The 21,452-nt window shown below is 42.3% G+C and overlaps 1 protein-coding gene across 3 annotated transcripts in view; it reads right to left on the bottom strand.

The window, feature by feature from the left end:
• The window catches only part of NAIP (NLR family apoptosis inhibitory protein), an 85,590-nt gene that overhangs the window by 51,297 nt on the left and 12,841 nt on the right, over nucleotides 1–21,452 (bottom strand). For all 3 annotated transcript variants that reach the window (XM_033928796.1, XM_033928884.1, XM_033928723.1), the window contains 6 exons: nucleotides 20,497–20,596; nucleotides 19,819–19,900; nucleotides 13,417–13,468; nucleotides 11,027–11,146; nucleotides 9,797–9,896; nucleotides 2,858–2,936 (listed from right to left, as the gene is read on the bottom strand). In XM_033928796.1, coding sequence (XP_033784687.1) covers nucleotides 2,858–2,936; nucleotides 9,797–9,896; nucleotides 11,027–11,146; nucleotides 13,417–13,468; nucleotides 19,819–19,900; nucleotides 20,497–20,596 — 533 coding nt within the window. The remainder of the gene's footprint in view (nucleotides 1–2,857; nucleotides 2,937–9,796; nucleotides 9,897–11,026; nucleotides 11,147–13,416; nucleotides 13,469–19,818; nucleotides 19,901–20,496; nucleotides 20,597–21,452) is intronic.

Here is a 21,452-nt window from a genome sequence, read left to right as displayed (position 1 = left end):
CTTGGAAAACAATTAAATTTATTGATAAATTAACAGAGGTACCAATAATGAATTCTACTTTACAGTCCTTATGGTTAAACTCCAAGATTCAAATAGGCGGTGCTGGGATCGCTTGGAAGAATTGGATGCAAGTAAATATCAGGACATTGGATGATCTTATTTCTAATGGTAATCTGCTTGAGTTTTCACAACTGCAGCAGTCATTTGGAATTTCGAATACTCAACATTATAGGTGCTTGCAGTTGAAGCAGGCAATTCAGAAGAGGTTCCCTGAATGGAAAAATTTAAAAACTTATTTCAGCTTGCAAATCCTTTGCTACCAAACAGATCTAATAGGACATCAGGCTGCCCAGTGGTATAAATTGATTTCTGGATTTTTAAATAAAAAACCTAAAAATAGTCTTAGAGACATTTGGAGTATCGAGTTAAAACAGCATATTTCTGTTTCTCGTTGGTCACGAATTTGGACTTGGAGATTAAAGTGTACAATGTTGGCATCTATGAGACAAACATGGTTGTTTTTATTACATAGGATTTTTTGGACTCCAGTTCGGTTGAATAAAGTAGATAGTTCTATATCTAATAGATGTTGGCATTGTCATATTGATATTGGGACTTTGGATCACCTTTTGTTTTTTTGTCCATTGATACTTGGCTTTTGGAAGTCGATATGGGGGCAAATTAACAATATTCTTCAATCCTCTATTCCTTTGACATATGAAGCAATAATTTCTGGAACGATTCTTCAGGATAGACCCACTTTGAATAAAAATAATAGTCGTCTTTTTATGATTTTATCAGGAATAGGGGTTCAAATTATTACGTCTAATTGGAAACATCATGATAGGATTAATTTTAGTTTTTGGTGGGCAACTGTATGTGCAACATATAAATATGAAAAGATTATGGCAGAACGTCTAGGGTTTATTAAATCTTTTAAGGGGATTTGGGATCCATTAACTAATTTTCTCGCGTTATAATTAAAATGATGTCTTTTCTTTATGTTAGATTTCTATACACATCCAGGGGGGGTTGGGGGGTGGGGGTGTTTTAATTATTGAGAGGTATAAATTTCATAATATTTGATAATATTGATAATTAAGTATACTTCATTATTATTATAGGTTAAGAAGGGATTTAAAATATTTCTTGTAATAATTCTGATGTTAAGAATGTATTTTCATACAGTATTCTTTTGATTTTGCAAATGTATACATTGTCAAGTTCAAAATATCAATAAAGAAAATTAAAAAAAAAAAGACAATAGTTTATTTCTATTTATACAGTTTAGTTGAATTACAATTGTATCCTCACTTCACTTTGTTGAAGATATTTTATGCTTTAATCTGCCTTGAATTCAATAGGAAATAAAGCAGAAAATAAACTATAGTATAGAACAGAATAGAATGTCTCTTATGTAACCGAGATCAAGTTGCAGGACCTTCTATACAAATCTTGAATGCTTTTTTTAAAAATTAAAGATAATATGTAGAAACAGAGAAAAATGAAGGCCTACCCAGTCTGCCCATCCATGCCATATACTCTCCCTTTCACTCCCTTAGAGATCCTATGACATCCAAATGGCAGATGAAATTTAATGTGGATAAATGCAAAGCGATACATATTGGGAAAAATAATCCTAATTATAGTTATCTGATGCTAGGGTCCACCTTAGGGATCAGCACCCAAGAAAAAGATCTAGGTTTCATCATAGACAATATACTGAAACCTTTTGCCCAATGTGCTGCAGAAGCCAAAAAAGCAAACTAGATGCTAGGAATTATTAGAAAAAGGATGGTAAATAAGATTAAGAATATTATAATGGTTTTGTATCACTCCATGGTGCATCCTCACCTTGAGTACTTTGTTCAATTCTAGTCATCTGTCTCAAAAAATATACAGTGGAATTAGAAAAGGTTCAAAGAAGAGTGACCAAGATGATATAGGGGATGGAACTCCTTTCTTAAAAGGAAAGGCGAAAGAGGTTAAGGCTCTTCAGCTTGGAAAAGAGACAGCTGGTGTAGAATGGGTACAAATGAATCAATTTTTACTTCATCAAAAATTACATAGACTAGGAGACACTCAATGAAGTTACAGGGAAATACTTTTAAACTAACAGGAGGAAATATATATTATTTTATTCAGAGGATAGTTAAGTTGCCAGAGGATGTGATAACAGCGGCTAATGTAACTGGGTTTATAAAAGGGTAGACAAGTTCCTGGAGGAAAAGTCCATTGTCTGCTATTGAGGTAGACATAAGGGAAGCCACTGCTTGTCCTGGGATTGGTAGCATGGAATGTTGCTACAATCTGGGGTTTTGTCAGGTACTTATGACCTGGATTGGCCACTGCAGAAATAGGATATGGGGCCAGATGGACTATTGGTCTGGCCCAGTATGACTATTCTTATGTTCTATGTACTTGTCCCAAGCTTTCTGGAATTCAAATACATTTTTTGTCTTCAACTTGGTACCACTGAGAGCATTCCAATTAAAAAATAATTGCCTAGACTATGGGATGATTTTCTAACAACCACTGATCAAAATTTACATTATCCCACTGCGGAAATTTGGTAGACACTTATCCTAAAGTGCTCATGTCATTTATTGCTGCAAAAGGGGCTTCCATCAAGTACTAGTTTAAGGGATTTTTAGTTTCTTATCAAAATTACTTTTTCTGTAATTTTTCTGTCATGTTCAAAGTGTAGAGTATGTTTTGTAGATCAGTGAAATAAATTCCCATTTTAATGTATTTTACTATTTTTTTTACACAGCTAAATGTAAAAAGTGTACAAGGGTGTAGACTTTTAAAAGGCACTGTACAGATGATTTTGTAGTGACATTTGAAAAACTGTTACCTGTGCAGGTAGTGCATCTCTTCTGTCACATAAAGCTTGTTTTCCTTCTACTGACATCGAATTAGACAAATATTTGCACCTATAAAAATATTAAAATGTCATACATCACCATACATCTTAAGGAATAATTATTTTATTTATTTATTTAATTTGATTTCTATCCCGTCCTCCCAGTATCTCAGAACGGGTTACAAGCAAACATTCACAGTGGAATACATTTGGACAGTACAAAGACTATGCAGCAACTTAAGTATAAGTTAAGAATGGAGAAATGAGTGCAGGAGGAAGGGGGAATTTTAGGGGGGAGGTGGGGGTTGATTGCAGTTGGAATTTTAGTTGAAGAGGAGGGTCTTTACAGCCTTCCGGAAGGTCATCAATGAGTTCTGTAATCTGATTTACGGGAGGAGTTGGTTCCAGAGTTGGGGGATGAAGTAGCTGTAACAGCATTTGCGGGCAGTTTCTGACAGGAGAGACCTTACTGGGGGGATGCATAGGTGTTTCTCCGTTTCAGAGCGGAGGAGGTGGGTGGGGATGTATAGGGTTAGCTTGGATCCTATGTAAGCTGGGGTGGTGGCATAAATTCTTTTATGTGCTACTACCAGGGCCTTGAATGCGCAGTTGATCGGAAGCTAGGGAGATGGGGTCACGGTAGTTGAGGCTGTGTAGGAGGTGGATTGCTGCGTTTTGTACACGCTGGAGGTGTTTGAGATCTTTTTTGGCCACTCCGTTAAATAGGGAGTTGCAGTAATCCATCCTGGAAAGAACATAGGCATAGAGGAGTTGGGCTAGGTCTGGTTTGGAGATGTAGGGTTTGATCCATTTCAGTTGGCAGAGGTAGTAGAAGGAGGTAGAAACTACTTGAGATATGTGGGTGGACAGGGACAGGTGGCTGTCTAAAGTTACTCCTAGGCTGCGTACCTGATCTGCTGCTGTTAGTGAGGTGGAATCCCAGGATAGTGTTGGGGGTGTGTATTTGGTAGATTTTTTCCTGATCCATAAAAGTTCAGTCTTGGAGGTGTTCAGCTGTAGTTTGTTGTTAGTCATCCAGGTTTTCAAGTCAGAAAGGCAGAGTTGGAGGTTGGCAATTTGGGATGATCAGTTTTTGCCTAGTGGGAGGAGTAGCTGGATGTCTTTGGCGTAGGTGTGGATTTTAATGTTGTACTTCTGGGCTATATCAATGACAGGTCTGATGTAGAGGTTAAATAGGAGGGGAGATAGAAGGGTGCCTTGAGGAACACCGTATTTGATAGGTTTGGGGTCAGATTTGTGTGGCCCTAGTAGGACTGCTTGGGTTCTTTGGTGAAGGACGGAGGTGAACCACTGGAGGGCAGAGTCCTTGATTCCAAGGTCACAGAGTCTGGATAAAAGGAAGTGGTGGTCGACAGTGTCAAAGGCAGCGCTGAGGTCAAGTAGGACCAGTAAGGCATCGCTGCCTTTGTCAAGTATTGGTCGCCGTACCTTAAGAAGGATATGGCGTTAGTCGAGAGGGTTCAGAGGAGAGCGACGCTTCTGATAAAAGGTATGGAAAACCTGTCATATGCTGAGAGATTGGAGAAGCTGGGTCTCTTTTCCCTGGAGAAGAGGAGACTTAGAGGGGATATGATAGAGACTTATAAGATCATGAAGGGCATAGAGAGAGTAGAGAGGGACAGATTCTTCAAACTTTCGAATAATAAAAGAACAAGAGGGCACTCGGAAAAGTTGATAGGAGACAGATTCAAAACAAATACTAGGAAGTTCTTTTTTACCCAAAGTGTGGTGGACACCTGGAATGCGCTTCCAGCGGATGTGATTGGGCAGAGTACGGTACTGGGGTTCAAGAAAGGATTAGACAAATTCCTACTGGAAAAGAGGATAGAGGGGTATAAATAGAAGATTACTGCACAGGTCCTGGACCTGCTGGGCCACCGCGTGAGCGGACTGCTGGGCACGATGGACCTCGGGTCTGACCAAGCAGAGGCATTTCTTATGTTTTTATGTTCTTACCTGTCATCTATGATATCCAGTAGCACTGACTCTGTGCTGTGGCCTGTTTGGAAGCCAGATTGTATGGTGGACAAGGCAGCTTAGCTGATAATTTTCTTTCCTTTAGTCACAGCAGATGAATCCAGGGACAAGTGGTTAAGTCCATCCACCAGCAGGCGGAGATAGAGAGAACCAAGTTGAGCTCTGTCATACATAGAATAGTATGCTCACTGGTAATCCAGTATTTCTCATAACAAAGCATCAGGAACAAATGAAATCTAGTTGGCCAATAACTCCCTCCTCACAGTTGTCGAATCCTCATCCAGGCAGCTCAGCAGGTCAATTTCTATAGAGCAAAGGGAAAAACAGAAATGACCAGAAAAGGGTGAGACTCTGGATTCATCTGCTGTGACTAAATGAAAGAAAATTATCAGGTAAGAACATAATTTTTCCTTCTTTGTCATTAGCAGCAGATGAATCCAGAGACGTGGGATGTAGCAAAGCAGTCCTCAGTAGGGTGGGACATTGAACAGAATGTAAAAAGACAGAGATACCAAACGAAGCATTCCTGCATCCTCCAAGTAGCACAAGGGTCACAGCAAAACCCCTGTCTCTAAGGATAACTGAAGCGCCTCCCACTTGAAGGAGCTCAACCCAAATGAGTGGCACCCAAATCCTAGGCGGCCATCAAATAAAAAGATGTGCAGGCCCTATGTCATGTGTCATGGATAGGCACTTGATTCCTCAGGAAGGCAACTCACATGCTAGCTAGTGAAGAATGTGCACTCCAGAGATGGCTAAAGGTAGACCTGCGTGGCAGATTGGCCAAGGGCCACATGCAACAGCTAGGGACAGAGCTGCCTGCATGAGCCTCACCCAGTCACAAGTGATGGAGGCCCATGCAACCTAGGGTGAAGGAGCAGCATCAGGCATGTAACCATGGAGCCACTGTTAAATGGATCCACGTTCTACAACCAGCATTGGAGCCACATAAGAATAGCCTTACTGGGTCAGACCAATTGTCCATCTAGCCCAGTATTCCATCTTCGTGGAGGCCAATCCAAGTCAAAAGTACCTGGCAAAAACCCAAATAGTAGCAGCATTCCATGCTACTAACCAATGTCTTTCTCAACAGCAGACTATGGACTTTCCTCCAGGAACTTGTCCAAACCTTTTTTAAAACCATCTACATTAACTGCTCTTACCACATCCTCTGGCAACACGTTACAGAGCTTAACTCTGAGTGAAAAAATATTTCCTCCTATTGGTTTTAAAAGTATTACTCTGTAACTTCATCGAGTGTCTCCTAGTCTTTGTAAATTTTGATAAAATAAAAAAAATCGATCCATTTTTACCCATTCTACACCATTCAGGATTTTATAGACTTCAATCATATCTCCCCTCAGCCGTCTCATTTTCAAGCTGAACAGCCCTAACCTCTCTAGTCTTTCCTCATACGAGAGGAGTTCCATCCCCTTTATCATCTTGATTGCTCTTTGAACTTTTTCTAGTGCTGCTTTATCTTTTTTGAGATAAGGAGACCAGAACAGAATAAAATACTCAAGGTGAGGTTGTATTATTGAGCGATATAGAGGCATTATAACATTCTTAGTTTTGTTAACCATCCATTTTCTAATAATTCCTAGCATTGCTTGGCATCCGGTGAAGGAACTGTATTGTTCAGCCCGGTGGGGCTACTCACTACATCCGGAGATTGAGCCATGCCCAACCAGTAGCCAGATCTGCGCTGTAGGCCAAAGATGAACCCATGACAAATGGTCAGTCAGAGCAGCATTCTACGTCCAGCGATAGAGCAGTGAAAAAAAGGCAGCCGGAGCTGCGCTCTACATCTAGAAATGGAGCAATAACAGACAGGTAGCCAAAGCCGCTCTGTACATCCAGAGAAGGAGCAGTGTCAAAACTGCTCTGTACATCCAGAGATGAAGGAGTGCCAAAACTAAGAGTCAATGCCAACCCAGTAGATGAAGCTGCGCTCTACATCCAGAGATGGAGCCTGGGCCTACACGCAGCCAGGGCTGCACTCTACATCTAGCGAAGGATCTGTGGCACAGATGCAGCCAGAGCTGTGCTCCACATTCACCACAGGAGCCATGGCACTCATGCAGCAAGAACCGCACTCCACATCCAGCTATGGAGTCATGACACAGATGTAGCCAGAGCTGTGCTCCACATCCAGCAATAGAGCCATGGCACTCATGCAGCAAGAACTGCACTCCACTTCCAGTGATGGAGTCATGGCACACTTGCAGCTGGAGCTGCACTCTGCATCCAGTGATGGAGCAGTAGCATACCTGCAGCTAATGCTGCACCCTACGTCAAGCACGGGAGCTGTGGCATCGATGCAGCCTTAGCTGCACTCTACATTCAGCAAAGGAGCCATGTTGAATAGGCCAAAGGCTCTTTGTTCTGCATCTAGAGATGCAGCTGCCCAAAAGAAGCATTAGACACCATGCCATGCTCTAATTCCAGAGCTGGAGGTAAGCCATGGAAGAAGCCATAACACCAGCTGAAAGTACCCCACTGTGCATCCAGAAATGGAGCCGAGCCATAGATGGAACAGTGCTGAAAGGGAGGAGACTCCTCCTCCAGACTCCCCAGTGGAGTGGAGGCAGAAATGTAGTCGCACCAAATAGGCAAGAGGCGCCATATGCTACCTGTCCAGAAGGAACTGGACCCTAGATGGGGCCAAGCCGAACAGGCAGGAGGTGCTTTGCTCTACATCTCAAAAGGGGGCTGATCCATAGAAGGAGCCGAACCAAAACATGTAGGAGGTGCCACGCTCTCTCTCCAAAAGGGAGCTAGTCCATAGATGAAGCTTATCCCAAGATGAAATTGAGCTGAACAGGCATAAGGTGCCATGCACTGCAGCAAATGAGGAGCTTGCAAGGTAGCAAAAACAGCACTGGAAACATACATGCAAACAGCTCAGAGCACAACAGCCACAGATGTGTTGGGCAGTGCTCCCTAGTAAGGTGCTAAAGTCAGAAAATGCATCCAATGTTCCTGCAGTTGAAGTAACCACTCACTGCTTGAAAGAATAGGCTTTGGCAACTGCAATACAGGCAACTATCATCTCTGATGAAAAACTGATTAGCACATAGTCAAGGCCCCTCTGGCAAGCTCAACGGCTGTGGTCTATAAATACAGTTACCTCACAGCCCCTGTATGGGAAGATCTCTCTAGGTGACACCTAAGGTCACAGCTGTGGACAGTGGCAATTGGAACCACGCAGGCAGACATCCTTCAAAAGCCACCTGTGTATGCCAGATCGGAGGGTACAGTGGAGAAAAGAAGACCTGTAAAATCGAGACAAGTCCCATCTTCACAAGAAGATGAGAAAGTAGTCACTCTCATGTTAGGTTGGCACTTGTGATCCAGACAGCCCTCAATTGGATGGATGGGCATGAAATGAGCAGGCACCAGCTCTGCGTTGTCTTAACAACTCAGCAACTACCAAGGCCTGATGCCAACCCTGGAGCTGGAAAGTAAATCCCAGCACAGCCAAACAAAAGGCAACAGCAGCAATATGCCAAAGGAATACTGGAACTCCTGCAGATAGCTATTCCAGAATGGGTCACAGGCAAAGAAACTTGAGAATGGAGTAGCCAACACCCAGAAGAGGCAGGGTCCACTAAAGGCATGGTAAAATTGCATTGTAAAACAGAAGATTGGACTAAAATGAAGAACAGAAGGCAGAAGCTAAGTGCCCTCAGATTTGCACTAGGAGGCTGTGGTCAACTGGAAGCAATGTAATGACAAACAGACCGGACACCCAGGCTAACTAGGGCCTGGCCTTTCTTTGGTTAGAACTACTACATTTTATTTTTAAACATAGCTAGGCAGGGGATAGCATTCCTCACCCAGGGTCCAAGACAGATAGATGGAGCCATGTCCCATAGACAGCACCACAGCTTGTCACCAAGAGGAGAAAGTATAACATACAAAGCAAGCTAATCTCTTGGAATTATTGGCTCTTTGAAGACAGGATACTGGGCTAGATGGACCATTGGTCTGACCCAATAAGGCTATTCTTATGTTCTATTCTTAACAGCTGGTAACATAGTTGGGCCCTCAAGAAATCAGAGGCCAGGACTTGCTGAGGCCAGAATCCCCCTGCAGGCTAGGGTCAACACAGAGGAGACTAGGAAGTCAGAAGCTAGAAGCCTGAAGCCTAGGGATGGCAAAGAAATCTCCTGAGACTGGAACCCCACCTGGCTAGGTGACTGGTCCCAATCAGAAGGACCCAAGGACATCAGCTTTGCCAACTAAAGCCCAAGGACGTACCACTCAAAGGAGTCACTTACCCCTGAACCCCCCCCCCTTCCAGGGCAGGAAGAGCACCAACCTCCAGTGACCCTCGGAGCGAGCGAGAACCAGAAGGCCTTGAGCATATGCAGATGCTCAAGGCCTAGCCCAGGCAAGAGGGAGGATCTTTGGGCACCGGGACCGGCATGTCCTGTGCGTTGGTGCTGGTGCCAGATCAGGGTAAGGGATTGTGTTTGGGTAGATACTGGATCACGGGGGACTGTGTTTGGGGGATGCCGGATCGCCGGGGGGGGGGAGAGGCACGAGCGGGGGGTGATGCTGGTTTTCAGGGGGTGTGTGGAGCAGCGCTGGTGGCCTCGGGGGTGGGGGGGGTAAGGTGGAGCAGCACCAGTAGCCTCGGGGGGGACACACGAATCAAGCGAGTTTCCCTTACTTCCTATGGGGAAACTCGCTTTGATATACGAGCAATTTGGTTTACGAGCATGCTTCTGGAACGAATTATGCTCGTAAACCAAGGTTCCACTGTATTTTTCTTTGAGACTGGGAAAGGACATGAACATTTCTGGAGATTTAAAAAAACAAAACAAAAAAAACCAACCAAACAAGTAGATGAAAACAAAACTTTTTTTTAGCAGTGTGTAGAGAATCAATTCAATCATCTAATCAAATGCTGTTAGAGTACTTTACTTGGATTTAAACTTCATATGTTCAGCCCACACATCGTCTCCTGGTTCGAATGAGTGAATACGAAGACCACAAGAAAAGCACTGAACATTGTCTGAAGTGCCTAAAAAAATAGAGAGTTGCAATTTATAAATGATTTATCTCAATTCTTTTCTCTACACAGATGTATTAAATTCACTAAGGGCTATTCTACAAACCGGATCTTAATTTATGGGAGTAAGTAGCATTTATGTGTGTGATAGATGCCAATAATCGGCAGTTATGCAAATCAGTGCTGGCTGCCCCTAACTACCAGACATTATTCTGTAACATTTAGGGCCAGATTCTATATATGGTGCCGGAAAAATCAGTGCAGAAAATCCCCATGCCTAGCACTATTCTTTAAAGCATGCCTAAAGTTAGGTGTGGTTTATAGAATATGACTAAAATTTAAGCACAACCTTTTATGCCAGTTAAAACATGGAGTAAATGCCCACACCTAAATTCTGTGTGGATTAGGTATATTTTATAACAGTGCACATAATTTATAGGAACACTCACAGCCTGCCTATGCCCCTGTTTCAGGAGCATGCATTAGAATTTACATGCAACACTTTATAGGATACGCTTAAGAAGTTGTGCACCTAAATTCAAATTGGTGCCAATTAGTGCCAATAATTGCTTGTTGGCGACCATAGTGGCACTGATTGACACTTTATAAATTGTGTGCACAATTTGGCTGCCCGGCCAAATTTGCACATGCAACTTTAGTCACATATATAGAATCCTGGGGATATTGTCAGGGACCATATATGTGGGTGGAATATGGGTGTGTCACTAAGTAATGTACATAACCTATATAATTCTATCAGTTGCATGTGCATTGCATGGTGCACTTAGGCACACCCACTTATGCCAGCCACTGACCTTCTCGTAAGCAGGTGCACCTAACTTTTGGTATTCCAATGAGGCTTTTCCCTAGCACTCTGTAACAGTTTAGGCATGCCTTTAAGACATTATATTATTGCATTTTATATATGTATGTGGTACTTGCTTCTAGGTTTTGGTGAATTGGTTTTGGAGAATTGGTGCTAAGTGCGTCCTTGCGGTGCTTCAAATGGGGTGTCAATTTACACAAGTGCTACCACTATCCCTGCAGAAAGATGAAGTTTCATCACATTCTTCATTCCTCTCCCAGTCCCTTTCTCACAAAATAACTCTTCTCCATTGCTATATACACAAGAATCTACTAACCAATGTAGAAAAATCCAGCTTTAGCAAGAGCAGTTGGATCTGCATGTGCATCCTTCGGCCAAGTTTTGAACGAATCTTGTCGAACTTCTTCATCCTCAAAAATGTTGGTCACAGGATTACCTTTTGTAAATAGAGGCATTCAAAATAGTTGGCAAACACTGATATTTGACAACCAAATCAGAACTCAGAAGCATTAAGTGAATGGCCTTTGTACAATTTTTAAAAATCTTAAACCATTGGTTCCCAAAATGTGCACCACAAAACACTGGTGTACCACAGAGAACTCACAGGTGAGCCACTAGACCCCTTCCAAAATTCTGGCACCTGTGAAATGGCTAGCGCGGATGCTTAAGCCTCGGAAACTAAAGCGGTTCGCTACCTGAGCCCTGAACTCCATGTTGCTTGAGAAAGTCAGTGGCATGCTTTAGCCACCAATGCCGGCACTCCCTCGCTTGGTTGGTATAAATTGAGCATATGCGGGAGTTCCTGTGTCAGCAGCTGAAGCATGTCGCCAATGTTCTCAGGCAGCATGGAGCTCAGTGCTGGAGCAGCAGACCACTTCAGCTGGCATCTTTGCCCACAGAGATAGAACTCCATGCTGCTGTGGGGAGAGGGAAGAAGACCTGAGAGGAAATGTATGGCCTAGGGGTGCCCTGAAAAAATTCCTTAAACACTAAGGCCTGGATTTTCTAACTGGCACTGATTTTTTTAGGTGCTGGTAGGCGCCCAAGCTAAGTAACATGCCAATGTAATTTCAAAAGTTCTCTGTAATGTCGCTGTCTGTATACAGTCTCTTCCCTTGTAAATCGCTTAGAATTGTTTGTGGTATGGTGGTATATATAAATAAAGTTATTATTATTATTATAAAACGCTGTTTAAACAATGTTTTAACTGAGTTTCAAGGTGCCTACTGGCGTCTACAAATTCGGCGCAGGAAGTGCATTTCCATAGGTGCTTTAGGCCGCCTAATGCCACTGTGCCTAAAGAACCTACAGAGGTGTGATTCACATCAAAGGTAGGGGCCAGAAATATAGGCCTGGAAAACCCTGGCCTACATTTCCGGCACCTACCTTTGCCTTAGGCGCGATTCTGTACCCGGCACTGTCACTTGATTGACCTGCGATTGGCAGTCACTTTTAAGGCAGCCACTGACCCGTTCAACACCACTCAGGATTTTGTAGATCTCATTCATATCCTCCCTCGGCTGTCTCTTTTCCATGCTAAAGGGCCCTAACCTTTTTAGCCTTTCCACATATGAGAGGAGTTGAAGTATGTGAAGGCGTGCACGGCAGGGGGAGCGGGGAAGGAGCAGGCACTGTATTGTGATATAGGTGATTTTGCCAAGAATCACATGCAAATGATAGATATTATCAGTTACACATGCTGCATGTTACAGGTAGGCATTTTCAATTATACCTACTCTTGAGATGACCGAAATGACCATGTCTAAATGGCTTTGTGCCAGTATTCTATAACAGGTTAGGCATGCCTTTAAACCTTTACAGAATTGGCACTAAGCATAACCTTTTGTGGTGCCTGCAAAACATAAAGCAGATGTGGCTAAACAAACGGAGACCCCTAAAACACAGATGCTAGTACAGGGGTGGGCAACTCTGGTCCTCGAGGGCTGGAATTCAGTCGGTTTTCAGGATTTCCCCAATGAATATGCATTGAAAGCATTGCATGCAAGTAGATCTCATGCATATTCATTGGGGGAAATCCTGAAAATCCGACTGGATTCCGGCCCTCAAGGACTGGAGTTGCCCACCCCTGTGCTAGTATGAGGTCTTTATTAGAGGGCTGACCCAACATGGCCATGTTAGCACAATGCCTGTGTTCTGCCTTGGATTTTCTGCAGAAATTCTTTTCTTCTCCTTTATTTGGCCTAAAACTTTAGCACCAATTTACAGAATTATCTCCACAGTTTGAAAATATTGAAGCAAATATTGTGTGTGTATTTGTGCATGCATGAAGAACAGGTGTGAATTAGGATTTGATATTATTATAATTCTAATTATCATTGTTGTGAACTAAATAAAATATTATTATCTACTTCCTTGTGTAGAAGATGCAGCATCTTTTACCTCAATATAAATAACCACATCACTGAGAGATATATTTCACTGTATGATTTTGGCACAGCAGTTCTTTCTCTTCAGTAAACAAAAACAAAAATTATCCCCCTCTTCTATGAAACTGCACTAGCAGTTTTTAGCGCGGAAGCCACGCTGAATGGCCTGCGCTGCTCTCGACGCTCAAAGGAACTCTATGGGCGTTGGGAGCAGCGCAGTCCATTCAGCGCAGCTCTCTGCGCTAAAAAACACTAGCGTGGTTTTGTAGAAGAGGATGGTATGTTCTGTCTACCTCAAGGAATGGATTTCTTGTCGTACCTGCATCTAGGGGACACATTTTCCTTTGCCATGTAGTTGTGAAATGCTTTCCCTGTAAAAATACAAAACAAAATATTAAAGCATGTGTAGTTTATAACAATAGGGATGTGGGTTCATGATATAAGATCAGTGGAATAACTCCAACTTTACCAAGGAGCAAACTCCTTTGTCAATTTAACCTTTTCACTACCACCCAAAACAAAACATTTGATTTTGATTCTTCAAAAACATTTCTTTTCTATCAGACAAGGAGAAGCTCAGCACCACAAAGAATATCATACAATTGCAATTCATTTCCATTCTGGGAAGCTAAATATGGTTTCTTATTTCATAAAGTATCAGGAAAGCAGGTAAAACGGGTCCTTATATGCATCTTCTCATGCTTAAGGTTGCTATTTTGATTCTCCTCTTGCTAACACTACAAGGGCAGTGAATGCCTTTTTGGTACTGGGACAAAAAAGAGAATCTCCCTACGCCCCAATAGAAACAAAAGGGCGAGGGGGAGAGACAGCCCAAACCACTCACTATCAAATAAAACAACAATGCAATTAAACTATTATCAATTTAATTGCATTGCTGTTTTATTTGATAATGAGCGGTTTGGGTTGTCTCTCCCCCTCGCCCTTTTGTTTCTGTTGGGGCGTAGGGAGATTCTCTTTTTTGTCATTGTTCTCTCTCCCTCTTTAATGGTTTGTTTTGCTTTTTGATACTGGGGCCATATCGACTAATCTGACCCCTTTCCTGCCTTCATTAGCACCCTTCCATTTTTTTTTTCTTTCCCCCTTCTTTCCAACTACTACCCTGTTTTTTCTTTCTTTTATTTTTTTTGGGGGTGGAGGGAAAAATGATTTAGTGATTGGTGCTGAGCATAAAGAACAGGAAAAAGGGAGTGAGAATAGAAGAAAGGATCTCAGAGGAGGGACCCGAGGTTGTGGGTTCAAACTCCATGCTGCTCCTTGTGATCCTGGGCAAGACAAATAATCCTCCACTGCCCCAGGCACATTAGATAGATTGTGGGTCTACCAGGACAGATAGGGAAAATGCTTGAATGTAAACCGCTTTGAGTGTGATTGTATAACTACAAAAAGGTGGTATACAAGTCCCAATCCCTTTCAATAAAGAAATCCTTAGCCAGTTTCAAGCACCCCAGTATAACTTCCATTAAAAGTATTTGACAGAAGCACTCTACCTCTATGGGAGTGGTCTGGTGTCTATTCAGGATGGAACACTATAAACCCTGCACCTCCAGTTCTGTAGCACCATTGAAATTCTCCCCAAAATGGGTGCAGAATTGAGTTAATATTTCAATTCTGATGTTTTCTCAGTGACAGCAACACTAACTCCCTCTACTGCCAAGCACATTGAAATATATAAAACCCTACAAAGAGAAACACCTTCAATGAATCTATGGCAAATCTGCCATACCAAAGCAGTACTGTGTAGTGCTATAGAGACACTTAATTTTTTTTTTTAATTCTACTTCTATTTAATAATGTACAACAAAGTTTCACATTTGTATGTGACAGAGATTACTAATTAACATTAACACAATTGAAAAACATACTGAACCATTTCCTGAGAAACATTCATCATGCACTACACAAAACAATGAAATTTTATTGCCTTTGTCTGCAGACATATTCATTCTACAGCTGCACAATATAAAATATTGCTCAAAAACCTCTCATAAAAATATATTCTCTGTCCTTTACCATTTATGAATATAAATATTTTACTGAAGAACATGTATCATTCAAATAAACAATTGGCAAGTGTGTTTTTTGTTTTTTTAAGAAAGTGTGGTTCCTGCTCTTTGGAAGCACACAGCCACTAATGAAAATAATAGAAAAAAGGCATTTTTATCTCTGCAGTAAAAATGGCCTCGGTGTATGGGAAAGACCCACGTAAGGACATACTAAGACCAATTTTTAAACAGCTTCGTAAAAGGACCCCTCAATTGCTATATGGCCAGACTTATCCCTTCCAAAATAAGAGCATATTTTGGGGTAGGCTAGGAGTGGCATTCAACTTTTTCTGTTCAGAAGCAAAATTCAGTCACAAAGAGGGTAATTCTATAAAGGCATCTTTGCATGTGTGATAGTATAAGTGCACAAAATATGTCTTATATGCATCTAAGTACAGTACATATGATGATCACAACACAAGCACTTTTATACAACCCAGGTGTAGCTCTGTTCAGAGGTGGCTTTTGGGCAGAATGTGATTTACACTTGTATAATACTTAAGATTGTGGGCCCACTAGGGACAGAGAAGGTACATAATAATTGTAAACCACTTTGATAGTACGAAAGAAAAGCGGTATATCAAATCCTATTACCCCCCCTTACTTCCTTGTACTTTATAAAATACACAAATGTATTTTATGAGTGAATATTTACACCTGTTCCCAAGCAGGCATAAATGCCTATGGTGTCACTTTAGCTGCAATTTCTGCAGATTTCCTGGAGCAATTTTATAAAGATACATAGGTACACTTATGCCACTACGACAGGTCAATGGTGTAGTAATGGGGGGGGGGGCGGTCCACCCCGGATGCATTCACATGTCCTCCTCTCGCCCCCCCTCCCTACTGTCGCGCGTGCATAATGCTTCTCTTCCCTCGTACCTCTGTAACGTTCCTGGCATGAGCAGCCCAACCTGCTGTTGAGCTAGCGTCGGCTCATCCTCTGACATCTCTTCCTGGACCCATGTCTAGGAAGTGATATCAGAGGAAGAGCCGACACTGGCACAACAGCAGCTTGGGGGTTGCTGCTCGCGCCAGGAATGTTCCAGAGGTATGGAGGAAGGGAAGCGGCGTGCGCATGGCAGGTTGGGGGGGGAGAAGGAGTGTGTAGAGGTGGGGGGGGGGGCAGAGGAGGTGCACCACTGCACCAGACGGGAAGCAGCGCGGGACCAGGCAGGCAACCTGGTGTGCTGCTACGCAAGAGAACGGAAGAGGAGTCAGCCAGCAGTTCTCGGAGGAAGCGGCGGGAATCAGGCAGCCAGCTCTCAGCAAGGAGGAAGAGGGCCAGCGAGGGAGGGCGGCCGCATTAGAATAAGTTAACGGGGTGGGGGGGCGTGCACGTGCGCAATTTGGGTATTCGCTCCATAAGATGCACCCTAACTTCCATCCACTTTTTTGGGGAAAAAAAGTGTGTCTAATGGAGCGAAAAATACAGTATATAAAAATATTCCAGATGCTTGTTTCTTCGGGCTGCCAGTCAGACTGTATTAAAGTCTTCACCCACGCAGAGCTGCCCCAGGGAACCTGGGGACCTCTGTAGCACCAATAAGCCTCTAAAAATGAGTCCAAAAGCCCGAAAATAACATAACTAAAGCAGAGCAGATCATAAATACACCTTCAACTAGCATGTAGAAGGAGAAACTGCCTTCAATAAAAACTTGTGAGTAGAGGTGAATATTTATTGATTGATTTTTTATACCATCTTCCCCAAGGAGCTCAGAACGGGTTACAAATCAGGTAGGTACTCAAGCATTTTCCCTATCTGTCCTGGTGGGCTCACATTCTATCTAATATACCTAGGGCAGTGGAGAATTAAGTGATTTGTCCATGGTCACAAGGAGCAATACAGGGTTTGAATTGAACCTATAACCTCAGAGTGCTGAGGCTGTAGCTCTAACCACTACACCACACTCCTCCACTGATTCAGGACTCATATGCCTTTTGAAGTAGAAGTACTATTTAGCATGAAGATTTCGTCCATCAGACGCTGCAGGACCAAGCGGAGACCGATGATGTAGAAGCTAAGTGGTTAACACTGAAATCAACCATACATGAAGCAACTAGCCACTTCATAAAATCAGTAAATAAACGACAAAGAAACAATAAACCCCAATGGTTCACCGTGGAGATCTCGCACCTCATTAAGGAGAAGAAAAAAGCGTTTCTCTCCTACAAGCGCACGGAGAAAAGAGAGGCAAAAGTAGAATATAGGACCAGGTCTACAGCGGTCAAAATGGCAGTTAGGGAGGCAAAACTTCGAGTGGAAGAAATTCTGGCAAAAAACATTAAAAAGGGGGACAAATCCTTCTTCAGGTATATTAGTGACAGAAAAAGGAACACAGGCGGGATAGTACGCCTTAGAAGACCGGATGGAAGTTACGTGGAAGCAGATTCCGATAAAGCCGAACTACTGAATGAATACTTCTGCTCAGTCTTCACCTGTGAGGCACCGGGACACGGTCCCCAGTTGAAGGCAACACAAAGCACAGAAGACCCGTTTCAGAATTTTGAGTTCACACCAGGTGAAGTTTACAGTGAACTGGCAAGACTCAAGGTGAACAAAGCCATGGGACCAGACAATTTGCACCCAAGAATGCTCAGAGAATTGAGCGATGTCCTGGCGAAACCGTTGGCTGAGCTATTCAATCTCTCCCTAAGTAAGGGGAAAGTTCCCCTGGACTGGAAATTAGCTAATGTCGTTCCTCTGCATAAAAAGGGTTGCAGGGCAGAAGCTGCGAATTATAGACCGGTGAGTCTCACATCAATAGTGTGCAAACTCATGGAAACACTAATTAAAAGCAAATTGGACACGATCTTGAATGAAGGGAATCTTCGGGATCCCAGTCAGCATGGATTCACCAAGGGTAGGTCCTGCCAATCCAATCTCATCAGCTTCTTTGACTGGGTAACAAGAAAGTTGGACTTGGGAGAGTCTTTGGACGTCGTGTACCTGGACTTCAGGAAAGCTTTTGACAGTGTCCCACACCGCAGGCTGCTAAGCAAGATGGAATCGATGGGGTTAGGAGAGACACTAACTGCATGGGTCAATGATTGGCTGAGTGGCAGACTTCAGAGGGTGGTGGTTAATGGTACCTTCTCTAAAACATCGGAGGTGACCAGTGGAGTGCCGCAGGGCTCGGTCCTGGGTCCACTCCTTTTCAACATATTCATAGGGGATCTGACTCAAGGGCTTCAAGGTAAAATAACACTATTCGCCGATGACGCCAAACTATGTAATATAGTAAGTGAATGCGGTTTACAGAATTATATGGCGCAGGACCTGCTTACATTGGAAAGTTGGTCCTCAACCTGGCAGCTAGGCTTCAATGCTAAGAAATGTAAGGTCATGCACCTCGGAAGCGGAAATCCATGCAGGACGTACTTCTTGAACGGAGAAACTTTAACTAGGACTTCAGCAGAACGAGATTTAGGAGTAATCATCAGTGCAGACATGAAAACTGCCAATCAAGTGGAGAAGGCTTCATCTAAGGCAAGGCAGATATTGGGTTGTATCAATAGAAGTTTCGTCAGCCGAAAGCCTGAAGTCATAATGCCGTTGTACAGGGCCATGGTGAGACCTCATCTGGAGTCTGTGTGCAATTCTGGAGGCCACATTACAGTAAAGATGTGCGCAGAATTGAATCGGTTCAACGGACGGCCACCAGGATGATCTCGGGGCTCAAGGGTCTCTCGTACGAAGAGAGACTGAACAAATTGCAGCTCTACACTCTTGAGGAACGTAGGAAGAGGGGAGACATGATCGAAACATTTAAGTACCTCACGGGACGTGTCGAAGTGGAAGATGATATTTTCTTTCTCAAGGGACCCTCGGCCACAAGAGGACACCCGCTCAAACTCAGGGGCGAAAAATTTCATGGCGACACCAGAAAGTATTTCTTCACAGAGAGAGTGGTTGATCATTGGAACAAGCTTCCAGTGCAGGTGATCGAGGCAGACAGCGTGCCAGACTTTAAGAATAAATGGGATACCCATGTGGGATCCCTACGAGGGTCAAGATAAGGAAATTGGGTCATTAGGGCATAGACAGGGGGTGGGTAAGCAGAGTGGGCAGACTTGATGGGCTGTAGCCCTTTTCTGCCGTCATCTTCTATGTTTCTATGGGACACTTCCATATAGAGGGTGCCAACCTTTAGACATCATTAATGCACATTCAGTAAGTGACCAGAATACTGGCATATACCCAGATGTGTGTGCCAATTACACACTATTCAATTAGCTAGTGCCTAAATGTGATGGTATATAGTTTGATAGTGGGCATACACATAGGTGCAGCGTGGGTGGAGCATACTGTTACACATGCACAGTATAGAATACTAGAAATGTGCATGTGCTTTCTAGATGCAAGCATTTATACCAACTTTATGGCTGGCTTTAATTATACAAGGACACTAGTATTCCATAAAGAAAAGTAGGTGCTTCCTTTCCTTTACAGAATAGGATCCAAATAGGCACCCTATTGGCCTCTGAATATGGGCACACCTTTATAGAATTGCCCTTAACAAAATCATCATATAATGTTTCTAAAAATATGACCCTTTTTAATGGAGGGAGAATTCCAGGTACAAGGGAATATTATAGTTTGGCCTATTACAAACTCAAACTTCAACTTTAAAAGAAAAAGCCTATACGTAACTTACCATCACTCCAATAAATCCATGATAGTTTTGAATAAATTGTTTTATCTCTTCTTCAGATTTCTTACTTTTAAGAAATTCACACCTGAAAATGGTAGAATTAAACAGGAAAAAGTTCTTTAAAAATCAGCCAAAACAGGCTGACTTCATGGCACATTTGTAGTGCTGTCTGCCAGATCTTTTTGAAATGGAACTTAAAATTTTTTTTTACATTTTTTTATTGAGTTTCAAGGGAATAAACAGAGCTTGTACAGGTCAAAAATCAACTAGAGTTACATGTATAATTAGTAATGAAGTTTGACTTAAGCTGTGCATTTGACTTGGTGGATCATGATATATTGATGAGTTGCCTGGATGGAATGAGAATTACAGGCAAGGTCTCTAATTGGTTCAAGGACTTTCTGACTGCGCACACATATCAAATACATTTTGGTAATACTCTTTCTGGAGAATGGAGTAACCGGTGAGGCGTACCACAGGGTTCTCGCCTTTCCCCATTGCTTTTTAATGTCTATTTGAGTTCCCTTGGTTCCAGATTGGCTGATCTGAATGTTAAGTATTACAGAAAGGAAGATAACTAGCAGTTTAGGTAGGCTAACTGGTCCTCATCTGCTGTTGCTATGATACATTATGAAAAGAACTGAAAAGTTACTAGATGTAATAAGATATTATTTCACTTACTCTGGAAACCATTTGGCATGTTCTTTCCAAGGGTCATCATCTTCCTCCCAATTCCCCAAACATCCTCTGCAGGAGAAGCACCGTACTATATCCTTATTACCTGTGTAAGGGATAACCCCAAAAAGAAAATACTAAAGGCTGTTCACAATAGAATATTCATTCTTGTAACAAATAATAAAATACTGTTAACAGAACTTTTTTTTTATCTATTTCTGTCTGGTGTAGACTGGGTAAAAGTGAATCAAATTTTTTACTCTTTCAAAAAGTACCAAGACTAGGGGACACTCAATGAAGTTACATGGAGATACATTTAAAATGAATAGGAGGAAATATTTTTTCTTTTTTAATCTTTCTTTTTTTAAAAATTGATTTATATTATATCGCAAGTGGTACACTTGTTTCAGAAATACAGAACATAAAAATATCAAAGAAAAAAACAACAACATATAAGTGGAATACCGCTGGGGGCTTCCTATCTTTTAGCATACCCCTGTAAATGTTTGGTTCGTTACCTGGGGACTAAGTATACTTTCTTTTTATCAACACAATTGAGAGCCTTTTTAGACCTCAAAAAGATCTCTGGAGACTAGTAATGATCAGGTGGATTTAAGAAATTGTGGGGTTGTTAAACGTAGTCAGCTTTCTAATGTTTAATTTTCTTGATTTATTTCTCTCCATGGAATTTAATGGATCCCCCCTTTTAATTGTGTTCTAAGAAAGACAAAATTGGTATAGGAAATATTTTTTCATTCAATGAATAGTTAAGCTCTGGAACTCACTGGCAGAGATGTGATAACATTAGTTAGCGTATCTGGGTTTAAAAAAGGTTTGAACAAGTTCCTGGAGGAAAAGTCCATAGTCCTTAACTGAGCCACTGCTTGACCTGGGATCAGCAGCATAGAATGTTGCTACTATTTGGGTTTCTGCCAGGTATTTGTGACCTGGATTGGCACTGT

This window comes from Geotrypetes seraphini, chromosome 1, assembly GCF_902459505.1.
Source record: "Geotrypetes seraphini chromosome 1, aGeoSer1.1, whole genome shotgun sequence".
Classification (NCBI taxonomy): domain Eukaryota; kingdom Metazoa; phylum Chordata; class Amphibia; order Gymnophiona; family Dermophiidae; genus Geotrypetes; species Geotrypetes seraphini.
The sequence above is the reverse complement of the archived record's forward strand: the minus strand, read 5'-3'. Positions and strand labels throughout refer to the sequence as shown.